The 17,870-nt window shown below is 45.7% G+C and overlaps 1 protein-coding gene and 3 non-coding genes across 4 annotated transcripts; all 4 read right to left on the bottom strand.

Moving 5' to 3' along the window:
• Positions 1-751: 751 nt before the first annotated feature.
• rpsa (ribosomal protein SA) lies at positions 752-10,940 on the bottom strand. The gene is made up of 7 exons (XM_033013532.1): positions 10,851-10,940; positions 8,290-8,458; positions 6,577-6,695; positions 5,195-5,440; positions 3,550-3,678; positions 1,696-1,945; positions 752-917 (listed from the first exon to the last, which is right to left on the bottom strand). The coding sequence occupies exons 2-7, from the start codon at positions 8,420-8,422 to the stop codon at positions 823-825; spliced, it is 972 nt and encodes a 323-aa protein (XP_032869423.1). The 5' UTR covers positions 8,423-8,458; positions 10,851-10,940; the 3' UTR covers positions 752-822.
• LOC116967137 lies at positions 4,277-4,428 on the bottom strand. Its single transcript, XR_004410154.1, has one exon. It is a non-coding gene; the product is annotated as a small nucleolar RNA SNORA62/SNORA6 family (small nucleolar RNA).
• LOC116967136 lies at positions 6,348-6,505 on the bottom strand. Its single transcript, XR_004410153.1, has one exon. It is a non-coding gene; the product is annotated as a small nucleolar RNA SNORA62/SNORA6 family (small nucleolar RNA).
• On the bottom strand, positions 7,902-8,058 carry LOC116967134. Its single transcript, XR_004410152.1, has one exon. It is a non-coding gene; the product is annotated as a small nucleolar RNA SNORA62/SNORA6 family (small nucleolar RNA).
• Positions 10,941-17,870: the final 6,930 nt, after the last annotated feature.

Here is a 17,870-nt window from a genome sequence, read left to right as displayed (position 1 = left end):
TATCAGAGACATCCCCTTCAGCCACAAGTCTTGTAAGGGAATGCAAACCGAGGCTCAGAGGACAGATGTTTTTTCGTTTTTTATCTATATATAGATAGAACCTTTATGTTGTTATGTTGTTTAGAGTCATATGACAATAAAACCCTCTTGACAAGACTGCAGGAAGTGAGTGGCATTGAGACGGTTCCAGTACTAATTGAGTAACAAGTGGAGAGACGGACCTCACTATCTGATCAGATATACCCATGAGACTGAAACCACCCAAGGTATCTCTATTGTTGGGATCAAGGAACACTTCAAACTACTTCACCACAGTTGCCGATATATGTTACACTGTGGCCAGCAGACCACGAGATCTATCCCCAGAGTACGGTGAGATATTCAGTCATTAAATGTCATCCTCATCTCCATTACACAGCTACATCACTTCACCAGATAAAAGCTGTCCAGGGTCTAACCTCCCCAGAGGAGTATGGGTGAAGCTCAACAGACTTGGCACTGGAGTTGGGCGTTTCAACGCCAGCGTGTGGAGATGGGGCCCAGCCTGTGAATGTGGAACAGAACAGACAGACAACCATGTCATCTCTGGGTGCCCGCTCTACCACCCACCAAATGGAGCTGTGTCAGGGCCTGGCAGACATTGACGCCAACAGAGGCAGCAACCTGGCTGCTCAACACCCAGCTTGAGTTCTAACTATTCCTTTGGTTTATGTTTCATTCGCAAGAAGAAGAAGAGTAAATAAGCAAGACATTTAGAAATCTGTTTCTTTTATTTCATTCTATCCCCAAATGTAGGACGGAGAGGCCTGTGGCCAGTGATCTTTAAGACCAATCAGCTGTGGCACCACCCCACTCTGGAGCCTGGGTCGTTGGAGCAGCAGACCAGTCTTCAGCAGCAGGCTGGGCACTCCAGTCCTCTGTTGAGAGAAAGAAAAGCATGAGCAAATCTATCCATCGTGGAGAACGACAGTCTAGTGGCAACTTTTATTCCCAGCACAAGTCATTCATTTGGGCTCCGTTCAAATCATCTCGCTACTTAAATCACTGGAACGGTGTCTTTACTTGAGCCAACAGGTGGTGCTCAGCAGCAGTTGTTCGAGACCCTTTCTCTCGCAACCCCCGAGGCATTTTTCCGTACTATGCTAAATACTGAATATGATTGGGGCTTCCCTCACATTTAAGTGGCCAAAAATGTGAACAAACAAACCAAGACAAAAAAAAAACAAGCCAAATACTTTGAGAACAACAATGTTCCTGCAACTGATGCCCCCCCCCCCCCCTCAATCCAGACACAATTACGAGAGCTCAGTTGAAATTCCTTGCAGCCACAAATGGCATTGTAAATTGAATGTGAATTGAATAACCTGCCTACAACGAAGGTTTACTGAAAACAGACCATAGCTGAGGGAGTGGTGTCTGTTATTGCCGATGATGGCAGATGAAGGTTAATAGAGTGCTGGATTAATTCTGCAGGTCAGGATCGCTGGAGAACATGGATAGGAGACATCAGAACTCTATGGTGCATTCGAGAAACGGGAGGGGTGTCATGAGCAGCCCAGGGGTGTATCGTCACTTCATTATCACAAGACCGTTGCAAGTTTCCAAATGCATCCATGTGCGCGCACACACACACACACTCTCTCTCTCCTGGCCCAAGCCAATCGTTCCATACACACTGCTCAGCCTAGAACTCACTTGTAGGTGCCTCAGGGGTGAATGTCGCAGGCTTGGCGTAGGGGTTGACTGCTGCCTCCAGCGTCTCCGCCATGTTTTTGCCAGTTGCAGCAGCAGCAAACTGCTGGATGGGCACGGAGGGGACCTGCACGCCCTCAGACCAGTCTGTCACTTCAGGCTGAACAAACTCGGCCACAGGAGCAGTCCATTCTCCCTGGTATTCCTCCTTGCCAGCGGCCTTCTCTGCGGCAGCCTGTTCCTCCTTCTCGATCTGTAACACACAGCAGAGGACAAGCACGTGTTAACCAATGGGTCAGATACTCTGTTGTCCCACAGCAAGATTACAGCCCCTTGGAAGGATAGCACTCTGGCACCCAGCTGACAAGTCAGACAAATGAGGCAACAGTGGGATGTATCAGCAAAGGGCACATCCAGATTCGCCAACTTTATTTCTACAGGTCGACTGGGTATTGAGCAGATAAACTACCAACAGCCAGATAAGCAGCGCTGCCTTTTGGATCAAATTACACACGCCACCAAGAACAGCAGCATCGTTACAGAAAATGGGGCAAGGAATTAACCCATGTAATATTTACTCAAACCAGACTCTGATGCCTATTCCAAAGTTTATGGATGATCATAGGTCCAACAATACAAATGTACACTTACAATGTTTAGTTTTGATTTCAAAAGGGGGCAAAAGCCAAACGGAAGGATTGAGGAACAACAAACATGAGCATGCTGTGAGAAATCCAAGTACTTTCCCCTTTATTCGTCAAGTCTTGGCCATCACCAGCATGGGCATGGATTTGTAGCTCATCTCTAACTGCCCTTGAGAAGGACATGGTGATCTGTTTCTTGAACTGCTAGGTAGGTGCTATTGGGGAGGGAGCTCAAGGACCCACTCAGCAACTGAAGAGGAACAGGGATTTAGGCGTCAGGTGGTGACATTTCCATGTACCTGCTCTCCTTGTCTTTCTTGGTGGCGAAAGTCATGGGAGATGCTGTGGGAGCAGCCTAGCCAAGCAACTGCAAGGCATTTTGTGGACGGCACATTACAACTGCAGTGCACTCACAGAGAGAGTACAGAGGAGATTTACTAGAATGTTGCCTGGGTTTCAGCAACTAAGTTAAAGAGAAAGGTTGAACAAGTTGAGGTCTTTATTCTTTGGAGCGCAGAAGGTTAAGGGGGGACTTGATAGAGGTCTTTAAAATGATGAGAGGGATAGACAGAGTTGACGTGGACAAGCTTTTCCCATTGAGAGTAGGGAAGTTTCAAACAAGAGGATATGACTTGAGAATTAAGGGACAGAAGTTTAGGGGTAACATGAGGGGGAACTTCTTTATTCAGAGAGTGGTAGCTGTGTGGAATGAGCTTCCAGTGGAAGTGGTGGAGGCAGGTTCGATTTTATCATTTAAAAATAAATTGGATGGGTATATAGACGGGAAAGGAATGGAGGGTTATGGTCTGAGTGCAGGTAGATGAGACTAGGGGAGAATAAGTGTTCGGCGCGGACTAGAAGGGCCGAGATGGCCTGCTTCCGTGCTGTGATTGTTATATGGTTATAGTAGTGGACGCAATGAACATTCTGGGTGCTGGATATCATAGACAAGAGGAAACATTACTGCACCGTAAATGGCCAGAAACAACCTCATTTGTGGGGATTTCTCACTGGTCAAAAATGAATCTCCTTGCTGACACTGGACGAGCAGACGTTCCCAAGTGGCTGATGTTCTGTGCTTGTGTCGCTGAATTAGACAGGTCTGACAAAAACTCTACACCGCTGGCCAAGTCTGAACGAGGTGGCAATCCCTGCCATTTATTTGAATTGAACACCCAAAAACAGAAAGTCGAACCAAATACATCAAACTCACCTCGTCGGGATCTCTGTAGAAGTACAGATCGGGCATCACCTCCCATGGATGTTCGCGGCTGATGGTACCACGCATCCGCAGCACCTCGCGGGCCAGCATCCACCACATCAACCCAATGGAGTGCGCACCCTAGTGTTCAAGACACCTGTTACAAAACAGTTTCTCACCACCATTGTCCTCTCTCGTACAGTTGCATCAAAACCACAAACCCAGCTACATAGGTTTCATTCATGCACAGTAACGAACAAAAAGACATGCAGAGAATAAGTGGGCTTTTGCAATGTGGTTACAACCTGAACCATGTCAATTTACCTTCACTGTCACGTTACACAAGGGCAGAACAACTCCAGGGATCATTACTCTGCACCCACTCACTTGGTGTTGAGAACTTAGTGATAGTTATTAAGGCTGTGTCATTTTTCATGATCAGGGATCCTTACTCTAGTAACCACCCACCTGGACCAAGATGGAGGTCACTGTAATACACCTGGAAATCTGCATTATATGGACCTGGGTCACATCAGAACATCCCAAAGTCCCTATTGTCACGTATAACACCCCAATCTTTGGGTAAATTCTGTAAATTATTATCCACCACTATAATTTAAAGAGTATTTAAAACATTCCACACCGCTATAGACAAGGTCTTTATTCTATCATTCCTGAGCAGCTCAAGGTCTCTCAGCCAATTGCCTAATGTAAACCCCCACACAGTAGACGACATTGGTGATGTAGCAGGCATTGCTACAAAGCTTCACTGGGTGAGCCACATAGACTCAAGCAATGTTAAAGGCGCCTGCATGATTATGTAGCACATTTCCTACACCCAGAGTTCATCGGCCACATTGGCCTCAGCTCCAGGTTCTAACAATGTGCAAATCTGCCCCCAAAACCAGAGACGACCCAAACTGTGACCCTCTCTCTAAAACCAAGTCCTGAGGCTATGAAACTATTCGGTGACAATGCAGCACAACCTCCCGAACATCTGCATGCAGAACATCTGTCAGCTCCTCACATCAGAATTCCATGAACTTGCTGAGTTCAATGATATTGTTTTTCCTAGTACGTTCATGCTCAATCGATTACAGTGCTGCCAATGGCCAATAAATTAACCGTGGTGCAAATGCTAACATTGCATTTGAAAATGGATGCTACATTGACACAGAACACATCCATTTTCCTCACCAGTGCTTGTCTGATAGGATTTATCTTATATTATTATTCCAGCTAGGATTGCTGAAATGTCTCAGCTGATCTGGCTACTCAAAAGCGAGAGGGGGAGTGTTTATAATCTTGGCCAGCACTAGTCAGAGACAAGGTACACAAAAGTGCTGGAGAAACTCAGCGGGTGCAGCAGCATCTATGGAGCGAAGGACCACTGCGACATCTTTAAACACCTAGTCAGAGACAACATTGCCAGAAGGATCATGTGATAGTAGAATTAGGCCATTCAGCCCATCAAGTCTACTCCGCCATTCAATCATGGCTGATCTATCTCTCCATCCTAACCCTATTCTCCTGCCTTCTCCCTAAAACCCCGACACCCGTACTAATCAAGATGGGGATTCACTGCGTTATCCCAAGGAGCAAGTTTCCAACTATGTAAAAACTCCAAAGGCGAAGACATTGCAATGAAAGACTGTACCTTGTTGTTGCATGGAATAGCAATATCCACATATCGGAGGGGCGAGTCGGTGTTGCACATGGCAATAGTGGGGATGTTGACATAGGATGCTTCGGTCAAGGGCTGGTGGTCCTGGCGAGGATCCGTTACAACCAACAAGCGGGGCTCCCTGAAAGCAGCCTGGATCTGATTAGTGAATGTACCTGGGGTGAACCGTCCAGCAATCGGGGTGGCACCACTGGAAGAAGCAAACTTCAGGACAGCGCGCTGAGGACAGAACGGCAGTCGTTAAACAATTATATAACATCTCTGTGTAGGAAAGAACTGCAGATGGTGGTTTAAATCAAAGGTGGACACAAAATGCTGGAGTTACTCAGTGGGACAGGCAGCATCTCTGGAGAGAAGGAATGGGTGATGTCACCCATTCATTCTCTACAGATGCTGCCTGTCCCCCTGAGTTACTCCAGCATTTTGTATCCATGTATAACATCTCTCTACACTGCTGAGCCCTCATTTACAATTATCTACTGTAAGGCACCTTAAAGTACCATGATGATGATATTGCAAGAGCTGCACCTCTCAGCTCCAGTGATGCTTGGTCAATCCTGATCCTGAGGAGTTTGCACATTCTCACTGTGTCCGAATGGGTTTTCTCCGGGTGCTCCTGTTTCCTCCCACATCCGAAAGATGTGTCGGTTTGTGGATGAAAATGATCCGCTGCAAAATTGCCCCTAGAGTGTAGTGTGTAGATGGGGTAACGTAGAACTAGTGTGAACGGGTGAACATGGACTCAGTGGGCAGAATGGTCTGTTTTCATGCTGTATGTCTAGATTGATTAGTAGGACTGGATGTTACAATCCCTATGATTTCACTACAATTGACATTCTAAACTAAACCCAATATACCATTCTTTAAATCTCCATAAACTTCAATCATGCAATTCCCGCTCAGTACGAATCACCATTGAATCCACTGCAACTATTAGCTTTCAAATATTTTCATACTTAATACAGAATACTACTGATGATAAACATAAAATGCTGGAGTAACTCAGCGGAACAGGCAGCATCTCTGGAGAGAAGGAAAGGGTGACATTTCGGGTCGGGACCCTTCTTCACACGCTGATACTGCTGTGTCATCACCATCTAAATGTGGATCGGGTACAAAAACATAAAATTGTGGCGAGGACTACTATCAAACTCCACTCAGCGGGCCACACAGACCCTCGTGGTGTCAGCGAAATCCTGCCGGATTATTGTAGCACATTTCCGACACTTGAGAGTCCACTGGCCATACAATGGCGTTACTTCCCAAGTTTTAATAATGTGCAGTTTTAGACATCACGGGCACAAAATCAGCTGACAGAACATATGTAGAAAGCAGAGCACGGCACATCCACATACCTGGCCAAATGGTCTGGAGGAGATGACACAAACGTCAGCTGGATTCTCAATGGAGACAATGGCACGGGCAGCTAAAAGCAGCTTCTCCCAGGTTCTCTTCAGATTAATGATGTAGATACCTGTTCAAAACGTAACAAAGCGGAACCAATTCTTGACACGGTACAAATCCACCAAAAGCGGGCATCCGACAGTATGATTCTCTGTCCCCCTCGCTAACTCTAACCAGCCAGATTTCTGTTGTGACATCCTGGGCAATAGTTTACTGTCCCTCCATCCACTCCAGCACCAGGTCCCAAAGCTCCATTGCCACTCATCTCACACGTGCGTGTTTTCCCTGACCGAATTTGGAAAGAGAAGGTTCTTCATCAATAGATGACAGCTTAAGATCTATGAACAGAATGCTAGAAGCACTCAGCAAATCAGACTTCATGTTTGATTTGAGGATTTCCAACATTTCTATCCTTATTTCAGATATCCAGTATCTGGATTATTTTGCCTTTGGAAAGTGTAAACATAGTGTGTGATATCCCCCCACCAACTCCATGAACTACACCGTCCATGAAGGCTGCACACGGTTATGATGTTCTCATTGTTCTGGAATACACTCCCTGAAGGGGAGGTGGTTGCAGATACTCGACTAACTCTCCAAACGGAGATGATGTATTTACTCGTGATGTTTGAGCAGCTCAGTAAAGCTCTGGGAACGCAATGACACAATGGGCCAAGATGCTAGGAAACCCTTGAGACAGGATTTATGATCGTCTGGCAGTCTCAACACCAATTGGAAATACAGTACACACAAAACGCTGCAAACTATTACCAGATAAAATCCGAAAAGCCACACAAAAAGAGATTGATTTGTCACATGGTCACACAATGTTAAGGTGTTTAAGAGAGGGATTGGAGAATCAATGAAAGTTTAAGTCCATCTCCCACAAGGAGTGTTAAAGATGGACATCAGCCAATGGAGCAGTGTGATGGGAATACAAAGCACTCAGGATGATATGCATTTTTTAAATGGAAATTTGTCTTGTAGATTACACCGTGGAATTCTGGTGGTCAAACAGCCTTGCACACGAGTTGAAAAATTGCTCTTGAGATTGAGTCGTGAAATGATCCATTCATCTGAACATAGCATTTCAGAGTGCACACACTTTGGGGATAAGATGGAGTAAAGAATTATTCAACAATGTAAATCATCTTATCCATATTCCAATCACACCACGATGGTTTAAAGCTAAATATGCCATCTCTTCACAACTCAAATCCACTTGTCAGCAGAACCTCTACAAGCAGCAACAAGTGCCGTACTTCACTTCTAGAGTCTCTGTGGCAGGAAGTACTATCAAACCCCACTCATCAAGTCGTGGACTCTTGTGGTGTTAGCGAAATACCTGCCAATTTTACTGTAGCACATTTCCGACACTCAAGAGTTCACTGGCCAGCAACTGACCGTAGCACTGAGCTTTAAGAATGTGCAGGAGGGGGGGGAAAAATCATTGAAAATTTTACAGTCTGAACATTAAGAAGATACTTAGGAACACTACAAAAATGAAACACAGACACCGTCCCAAAACGTAACTGGGTTTCAGTACTAGTTATGTGAATATGAGAATCTCTGCTGCTTTCTTTTTTATGCTATCTGTACTGAGTAAATTGACACAACCCTGCCATGATTCAGCTCCCTCTTTTGACTGATAGTCTGATGCCTACCATCGCTCTTTCTTTTGTAGACGTATTGCTCCATCTGGAAGTCCAGGTTGGTACTACCCAGGTGAGTAGAGGCTGCAAGGAATTTGAGGACATCCTCCTCCTTCATCTGCAGGACATCGAGACCTCCGGACATTGTGTATGTTTCCCTTTAAAAGCTACGACGGGTAACCTGAGGGACGGGAGGCGTGAAATAAAGACCAGGAAGCTGAAATGTACAACACTCAGGAGTACCGAGCAGAAACACAGAGATCAGAATTTTGTTTACAAACCATGCCACCAGGAGAGGTAGATTTTTCTGTTACCATTAAAATTAGCTGAAATGCCTTTTCTGTTAAAATTAACGGAATGTCATGTGGTTGACATATTCTGTTCAGAGCAGATACCTTGCAGGTTGAAAACCCAGGCTACAAAATTGTACCGTAACCCAGGTCTCCAAATAAGTCACCTAGTTCAGCTAGTAAAGGTGCTGTCTTGCAATGCTAGAAACCAGGATCCAATCCCGATATCAAGTGGAGTTAGCGCCCTCTCCCTGTGATGTGTTCCCTCCTACATACCAAGGACATCTGGATTGGAAGATTGTCTGAAGAAGGGTTTCGGCCCGAAACGTCGCCTATTTCCTTCGCTCCATAGATGCTGCTGCACCCGCTGAGTTTCCCCAGCAATTTTGTGTACCTTGGATTGGAAGATTAATTGATCGCTGCAAATTGTGCTGGTAGAATCACGAGATTTGACATGGGCATGGCATAAATCTGTCAGTGAAAACTAGATTACAATAGACACAAATAGACAATATGTGCAGGAGTAGGCCATTTGGCCATTCAATGTGATCATCCCCAATCAGTACCCCATTCCTGCCTTCTCCCCACATACCCTGACTCCGCTGTGAGAAAATTGTTTCCTCGTCTCCGTTCTAAATGGCTTACTCCTTATTCTTAAACTGTGGCCCCTGGTTCTGGACTCCCCAACAGTGCTGGGGTAACTCAGTGGGTTAGGCAGCATCTCTGGGAAGCATGGATAGGGAGTGTTATGGGTCAGGATCCTTCTTTGGACCCATTTCCAAATACTTATGTATAGTTCCTTATGTATGCACAATCTGCTCGTAACTGTCACATTGGTCTCACCCAAGTGTGTCCTTTTATTCTAGCATCCCTCTCTAAATCAGGACAGCTGTTTTTATTTATGGCTGCCCCTCTTGTCGTTTTAGCTTATCTAATAGCACCCATCACTCAGAACTAACCAGCTACGGTTATTACACCAATCCTGTGGCATTCCTAGCCCGATGAACATTAATGAATGTTCGATGCATAAGGGCGAGTTGTGAGCGGGCGACAATCGCCAGAGCCAAGTCAGACACAAAATGCTGGAGTAACTCAGGCAGCATCTCTGGAGAGAAGGAATGGGTGACGTTTTGGGTCGAGACCCTTCTTCAGACTCAGTTGCCAGTTTAGGTTATTATTACTGACACGTGTACCGAGATACAGTGAAAAGCTCCTGTTGCACGTTAACCAGACAGCCTGGAGAAGGGTCTCGACCCGAAATTTCACCCATTCCCCGTCCCCTCCAGAGATGCCGCCTGTCCCGCTCAGTTGCTCCATGAATCATTGTGAGCTTTATCTTCAGCAGAAAGACAATTGTTGATTATAATCTTCGAGCCAGCGCCGTCCTCGGAATCGGGGGGCCAGAAGCAGAGGCCTCCATTCCGGGAGCCGAATGGCATAGCAAAAGGATTTGAGTAGGTTCTACTGCAGTTGTACAGGGTCTTGGTGAGACCACACCTGGAGTATTGCGTACAGTTTTGGTCTCCTAATCTGAGGAAGGACATTCTTGCCATAGAGGGAGTACAGAGAAGGTTCACCAGACTGATTCCTGGGATGTCAGGACTTTAATATGAAGAAAGACTGGATAGACTCGGCTTGTACTCGCTAGAATTTAGAAGATTGAGGGGGGATCTTATAGAAACTTACAAAATTCTTAAGGGGTTAGACAGGCTAGATGCAGGAAGATTATTCCCGATGTTGGGGAAGTCCAGGACAAGGGGTCACAGTTTAAGGATAAGAGGGAAATCTTTTAGGACCGAGATGAGAAAAACATTTTTCACACAGAGAGTGGTGAATCTGTGGAATTCTCTGCCACAGAAGGTAGTTGAGGCCACAGTTCATTGGCGATATTTAAGAGGGAGTTAGATGTGGCCCTTGTGGCTAAAGGGATCAGGGGGTTATGGAGAGAAGGCAGGGATGGGATACTGAGTTGGATGATCAGCCATGATCATATTGAATGGCGGTGCAGGCTCGAAGGGCCGAATGGCCTACTCCTGCACCTATTTTCTATGTTTCTATGAGCTGAGCCGCGCCAGCTTGGCGGCCGCCGCCATCACTGCCAGCCCAGGCCTGCGGCCTACCCCGTGTACTCCGCCTCAGCTCCGCTCGCACCCGCCCTCCGTTTAGATCGTTCACATTGGGACAAGCGGTCATGATCTCGGCTTTAGCCGCCGCCCCCGTGGGTTATTTAATCCCACTTTAACGACGATATGAATGAATCGCGGGCCCGGCGCCGGGACTCACGTGAACAACGCCGTGTGGAAGTATGGCGTGAAAGAGGCCGCGCACAGGAAGTGACGCGTTTATATAGGCGAGGGGAGGGGGGGGTCGGCCACTTCCGGCTCTTCACGTCCGGGTGGTTGCCAGAGCAACGCGGCCTAGCGAGGCGGCGGCAGAGGGCAGCCCTGCACCACTACACCAGCCCTGCACCACTACACCAGCCCTGCACCACTACACCAGCCCTGCACCACCGCACCAGCCCTGCACCACTACACCCAGCCCTGCACCACCGCACCAGCCCTGCACCACCGCACCAGCCCTGGACCACTACACCAGCCCTGCACCACTACACCAGCCCTGCACCACTACACCAGCCCTGCACCACCACACCAGCCCTGCACCACTACACCAGCCCTGCACCACCACACCAGCCCTGCACCACCGCACCAGCCCTGGACCACTACACCAGCCCTGCACCACCGCACCAGCCCTGCACCACTACACCAGCCCTGCACCACCACACCAGCCCTGCACCACCGCACCAGCCCTGGACCACTACACCAGCCCTGCACCACTACACCAGCCCTGCACCACCACACCAGCCCTGCACCACCACACCAGCCCTGCACCACTACACCAGCCCTGCACCACTACACCAGCCCTGCACCACTACACCACCACACCAGCCCTGCACCACTACACCACTACACCAGCCCTGCACCACTACACCAGCCCTGCACCACTACACCAGCCCTGCACCACTACACCAGCCCTGTACCACCACACCAGCCCTGCACCACTACACCACTACACCAGCCCTGCACCACTACACCAGCCCTGCACCACTACACCACTACACCAGCCCTGCACCACTACACCAGCCCTGCACCACTACACCAGCCCTGCGCCACTACACCAGCCCTGCACCACTACACCAGCCCTGCACCACCACACCACTACACCAGCCCTGCACCACTACACCACCACACCAGCCCTGCACCACTACACCACTACACCAGCCCTGCACCACTACACCAGCCCTGCGCCACTACACCAGCCCTGCACCACTACACCACCACACCAGCCCTGCACCACTACACCACTACACCAGCCCTGCACCACTACACCAGCCCTGCACCACTACACCAGCCCTGCACCACTACACCAGCCCTGTACCACCACACCAGCCCTGCACCACTACACCACTACACCAGCCCTGCACCACTACACCAGCCCTGCGCCACTACACCAGCCCTGTACCACCACACCAGCCCTGCACCACTACACCACTACACCAGCCCTGCACCACTACACCAGCCCTGCACCACTACACCAGCCCTGCACCACTACACCAGCCCTGCACCACTACACCAGCCCTGCACCACTACACCACTACACCAGCCCTGCACCACTACACCAGCCCTGCACCACTACACCAGCCCCAGCTCCCTCTTCCACACTCACCACCGCTCTCATGTCCTCCTACCGCTTACATCAATCAATCAATCAACCTTTATTTGTCAGCTTGCAAAGCAACAGTTGTACAGTGCAAAATGAGAAGACGTTTCCCAGGGAATACCGGAGCATCGCACATGAAACTTAAAACATTTCACACATAATAACAGTAAAAACAATCCAGTCCCCGATGAAACAGTATAAATAGTTAAAAGCAGGTAAAACAGCAACATTAAAATACAGTAAAAACAGTCATTAAAATGTCCAGGGCAGCTGATTTGAGTGGCCAGTGCCAGAGTTATTAAAATGTCAGTGCAAAGCAGCAGAATCAGGTGACTGTGAGTACAGAGTGACTGTTTAGCAGTTCAATTCACTTGTAAAAAGAAGTACAAAAGTTGCAATAAGGTACTTGCACCTTATTTTTATTTTATCTACACTTTCTCTGCAGGTTTAACACAGTATTCTGCACAATTATTATGTTCTATTTTGCACTCCCCCCCCCCCCCCCTGGTGTGCTAATATGGTCATGTTTTGGCGGATGTAAAGACGGCAACCAGGTTTTGTCAACTTATTTATTCAGAAAGTAACTCCTTGGCTTAGTTACAGGTCTTCGCAAACACGTCTGACTAAAACACAAACACGTCTGTGGTCAACAACGCACAACCAAAGATTATAGAGCTAATTGTGGCGCGAAAACAGCAGGCCCTCCCGAGTCACATGACCGCGGCTTCCGAACGCCGGGTTCGATACCTGCGTGCGCCAGCAGGCGCCGCTGCAATGCCATAAATGAAAGGAGCAGAATTAGGCCCATTCGGCCCATCAAGTCAACTCCGCCATTCAATCATGGTTGATCTATCTCTCCCTCCTAACCCCATTCTCCTGCTTTCTCCCCATAACCCGAAGGGCCTACTCCTGCACCATTCGGCTCGAAGGGCCGAATGGCCTACTCCTGCACCTATTTTCTATGTTTCTATGTTCTAACCCCTGACACCCGTACTAATCAATAACGTTACCCTTGCTAATGAGTTACTCCAATATTTTGTGTCTTCGTAGTCAACAGAGTCAAGAGTGTTTTATTGTCATATGTTCCAAACAATTAAATTCTAGCTTGCAGCAGCATAACAAATATGTAAGCATAATACTTTATAAACCCCCATTATAAACAACAATAGAGATCAGAATATAAAAAAACAAACAAAAAATTAAATAAACAATAATACTCCAACTAAACAATAATAGTGCAATAAACAATAGAGATCATAATTATTATAAATTAATAATTCGGTATGATTTGCCAGGTAACATGGAAAACAAAAGTGTTTCATTGACTGGAGATGGGTCTGGACCCAAAACGACATTTGTTCCTTTTCTCCAGAGATGCTGCCCTACCCACTGAGTTACTCCAGTATTTATTGTGTTTACATTCGGTGTAAAGCAGCATTTGCAGTTCCTTCCTACACAAAGTGTTTCATTGCCTCTTGGTGCACCTAACAATAATAAACCAATACCACTGCAGCATAATATCAGGACATAGCATTGGAAGAAAAAATGCACATTACAACTCAGCCGATCAGGCAACATTTGCAGGGAGTGAAACCAAATCGAAGCACTCTCTCTTGATTGGAGACGTAAGGAACTGCAGATGTTGGAATCTTGTGTAAAATGCAAAGGGAACTCAGCACGTCAGATAGCATCTATGGAGTGAATGCACAGGGTTGAATCTGAAGAATGATACCAATCCCAAATATTGCCTATCCATTCTTTCCACAGATGCTGCCTGACCCACTGAATTTCTCCAGTATTTTGCAGTTTGCTCCTTTTTGTAGATTCAATTGTCCCTAGACGCAACCATTTTTTGAGGGGCTGTTGCAATTTCTCCAGACCATCACATCCTTTTACCAATAACGTGACTAAGTTACCTCTTTAAATTGTATTCTGAAATGAATGTATCAGCTTCAAGTCTTTTCATTTGAGCTATTTTTATTTATGGCAGTAGAAGGCTATTCTTACCACCTCATAACATCCAGCTCTCAAAGTACTTCTCAGAACTAAAATGTTTAGATTATGATGAATTTAAACCGTGCAAACTGTCATCATAGTCCAATCCTTTTAATTCTGAAAAAGGGTTCTTCACAGAAAAGCCAGTCCTTGCAACACTCGTATAGATGAGCAATTGTTTAAAAAAATCCTGAGATGGATATTTTTAGACAAGCCAGGGCGGCCTTATAAATAAAAACAGTTCTGATGAGGGAACTTCAACCCAATTCATTAATTCTACTTTTCTTTCCACAACTGTTGCTGACCTGCTGAAGTGTTTCCAGCATTTTTTAAACTTTCATTTCAGATATCTAGATTTTTTTAAATGTATGCAGTCGTACTTATTTTAACTTTTCTGTGAATTTGAGCAATCGGGTGTTTTCCGAGGAAGGTCTCACAGTATTGTGAGTACAGAATAATGAAAGGCTTGGATAGAGTAGATGTGGAGACAGATGTTTCCACTAGTGGGAGAGTCCAGGACTGGAGGTCATAGCCTCAGAATTAAAGGACGTTCCTTTTGTAAGAAAACGAGGAGGAATTTCCTTAGTCAGAGGGTGGTGAATCTGCAGAATTCTTTGCCACAGAAGGCTGTGGAGGCCAAGTCAATGGATATTTTTAAGGCCAAGATTGATATATTCTTGATTAGTACGGGTGTCAAGGGTTATGGGGAGAAGGCAGGAGAATGGGGTCAGGATGGAGAGATAGATCAGTCATGATTGAATTGTGGAGAAGACTTGATGGGCCGAATGGCCTAATTCTGTACCTATCACATGATCTTATTTGGAGCAAAGAATTTCACTCCATAGTTTATTGCAACATCCATCAGCTGTAAACAATCTGTTAAACAACCTGATGTTCCCAAGGCTATGTGTAGGGGGCAATGATTATCTTCTTTCATATACTAGATTATTTAATCAAGTGAATGCCTCTTTGTATTTATTACTTTGAAAGTTAATTGAATTACTGAAAAGAATGTAGCAATTTCAGTCCCAGAGATTTCATTTGACCTGTATGTCTTCCTTGTACCTTGGCTGGATTCCAATAATTATTCAACAGACTAAGGACGAAATAGCAGGAGCTTCAAACAAAGTGGTTTTATGAAAGGGACATCACGTTCGATAAATTTGCTCGAGTTCTTTGAGTATGTAACAGGGTGAACAAAGGGGAATCAGTAGTATATTTAGATTCCAAAACGACTTTTAATAGTGTGCTGAAGGGCCTGTTTCCATGCTGTATCTTGCAATTCAATCAACCATTTGCAATTCATTATTTTTTAATTAAAACAGAACTCGCTGCCATTAGTAAGGTATTTTATTATTATTACAGTACTACATTACAGTAACTCAATACCATTTCAAAATAATTTTGTTGAATGAGAAGCACTTTGGGGTTCATTAAATTTGTGAAAATAGCTTTGTGCGGGTAACCCTCGTGTTACGGAGGGCTGGAGGGAAGGGTTGCATTGATAAAAAACAGTCCATAACTATATTTTCTGTACCATAATGAGAAATTAGATGAGAAAAACATTTTTCACACAGAGAGTGGTGAATCTCTGGAACTCTCTGCCACAGAAGGTAGTTGAGGCCAGTTCATTGGCTATATTTAAGAGGGAGTTAGATGTGGCCCTTGTGGCTAAAGGGATCAGGGGGTATGGAGAGAAGGCAGGTACAGGATACTGAGTTGGATGATCAGCCATGATCATATTGAATGGCGGTGCAGGCTCGAACTGAAGCCTGCATATGCACTTTAAGTTTATTAGGTTTTTAGAATGAGCAATTAAACATATGTGTTGAATCCAACTCTTCTCTTCAAATACTCTATCCCCTAATTTGCACAGCAGTCGCTGAATTGTGCAAGAATGTTGCATTTCTAAATGCTTCTTTTACAAACCTCTGACCCCACCCGTACTATATGTCTGATAATCTAATTCACCAGCCGCGCTTGTGACACGCATCAGCTGATCTTGAATGCCTGCCAGTGGGAGTCCTACTTCAAAGCACAAAACTGAAAAGGTTGCTCAAACCCTTAACAGGCTGTTCGTTGAATTACCGTCCTGTTATTCTGCTTTTCAGCCATCTCCAGGAAACTGTGTTTCGAAATACCTGTTCTCTACCCCCCCCCCCCATTGCAACAACCACAGTACATGAAGTTCAGCAAATAGTACAAGATACATTCCATTTGCTTATGTTCTTTTGAAACCTCACCCACGGGACCAGCTATCCTAAACTCATGTTTTGCATCTTTAATTTCATAGAGGTGAAGGGAAATGTATTTATGGCTGCGGACCTCACTGGCAATACTGGTATATATTATATATATTCATAATTTCCCTGGAACTAAGGAGGCAGCTTAAAGTCAACAACATTGCGGTAAATCAAGTGGATCAATGACAGTCAACATATCTTAGCTCAACAGAACCTCGTGGGCCAACAAGATAATCACTCTTAGAGTTGTCACGGCTTGGACACGTCAGGCTGAAGGGCATGTTTCCCTGCTCTATGAGTCAATGACTCCATGACATTCACATTGCAGTGTTGTTGGAATCAAGTATAAACCATGGGTCAAATGGAGTCACACCAGTCTCGCAGTCAGCAGTTCATGAATTCAAAACCCACTCCAGAGTTTAACGCAGACTTTATGCAGAATGCACAGTGCCCTCCATAATGTTTGGGACAAAGACCCGTCATGTATTTATTTGCCTCTGTACTCCACAATTTGAGATTTGTAATAGAAAAAAAATCACATGTGGTTAAAGTGCACATTGTCAGATTTTAATAAAGGCCATTTTTATACATTTTTATTTCACCATGTAGAAATTACAGCAGTGTTTATACATAGTCCCCCCATTTCAGGGCACCATAATGTTTGGGACACAGCAATGTCATGTAAATTAAAGTAGTCATGTTTAGTATTTTGTTGCATATCCTTTGCATGCAATGACTGCTTGAAGTCTGTGATTCATGGACCTCACCCAGTTGCTGGGTGTCTTCTCTGGTGATGCTCTGCCAGGCCTGCATTGCAGCCATCTTTAGCTTATGCTTGTTTTGGGGGCTAGTCCCCTTCAGTTTTCTCTTCAGCATATAAAAGGCATGCTCAATTGGGTTCAGATCGGGTCATTGACATGGCCACTCAAGAATTGACCATTTTTTAGCTTTGAAAAACTCCTTTGTTGCTTTAGCGGTATGTTTGGGATCATTGTCTTGCTGTGGAATGAACTGCCGGCCAATGAGTTTTGAGGCATTTGTTTGAACTTGAGCAGATAGGATGTGTCTATACACTTCAGAATTCATTATGCTACTACCATCAGCAGTTGTATCATCAATGAAGATAAGTGAGCCAGTACCTTCAGCAGCCATACATGCCCAGGCCATAACACCCCCACCACTGTGTTTCACAGATGAGGTGGTATGCTTTGGATCTTGGGCAGTTCATTCTCTCCTCCATACTTTGCTCTTGCCATCACTCTGATATAAGTTAATCTTCATCTCATCTGTCCACAACACCTTTTTCCAGAACTGTGGTTGCTCTTATAAGTACTTCTTGGCAAACTGT

Source organism: Amblyraja radiata, chromosome 38, assembly GCF_010909765.2.
Source record: "Amblyraja radiata isolate CabotCenter1 chromosome 38, sAmbRad1.1.pri, whole genome shotgun sequence".
Lineage (NCBI taxonomy): Eukaryota > Metazoa > Chordata > Chondrichthyes > Rajiformes > Rajidae > Amblyraja > Amblyraja radiata.
Note: the sequence above shows the minus strand (reverse complement) of the source record. Positions and strands in the feature narration are given on the sequence as shown.

Excerpts from the sequence above, each read along its gene's own strand:
- rpsa (XM_033013532.1), bottom strand. The coding sequence starts at position 8,422 with ATGTCCGGAGGTCTCGATGTCCTGCAGATGAAGGAGGAGGATGTCCTC. Across the intron at positions 5,441-6,576 it reads CCTCCAGACCATTTGGCCAG|CGCGCTGTCCTGAAGTTTGC; the intron begins GTATGTGGATGT and ends TTCTGTCCTCAG. Across the intron at positions 1,946-3,549 it reads TCTACAGAGATCCCGACGAG|ATCGAGAAGGAGGAACAGGC; the intron begins GTGAGTTTGATG and ends TGTGTGTTACAG.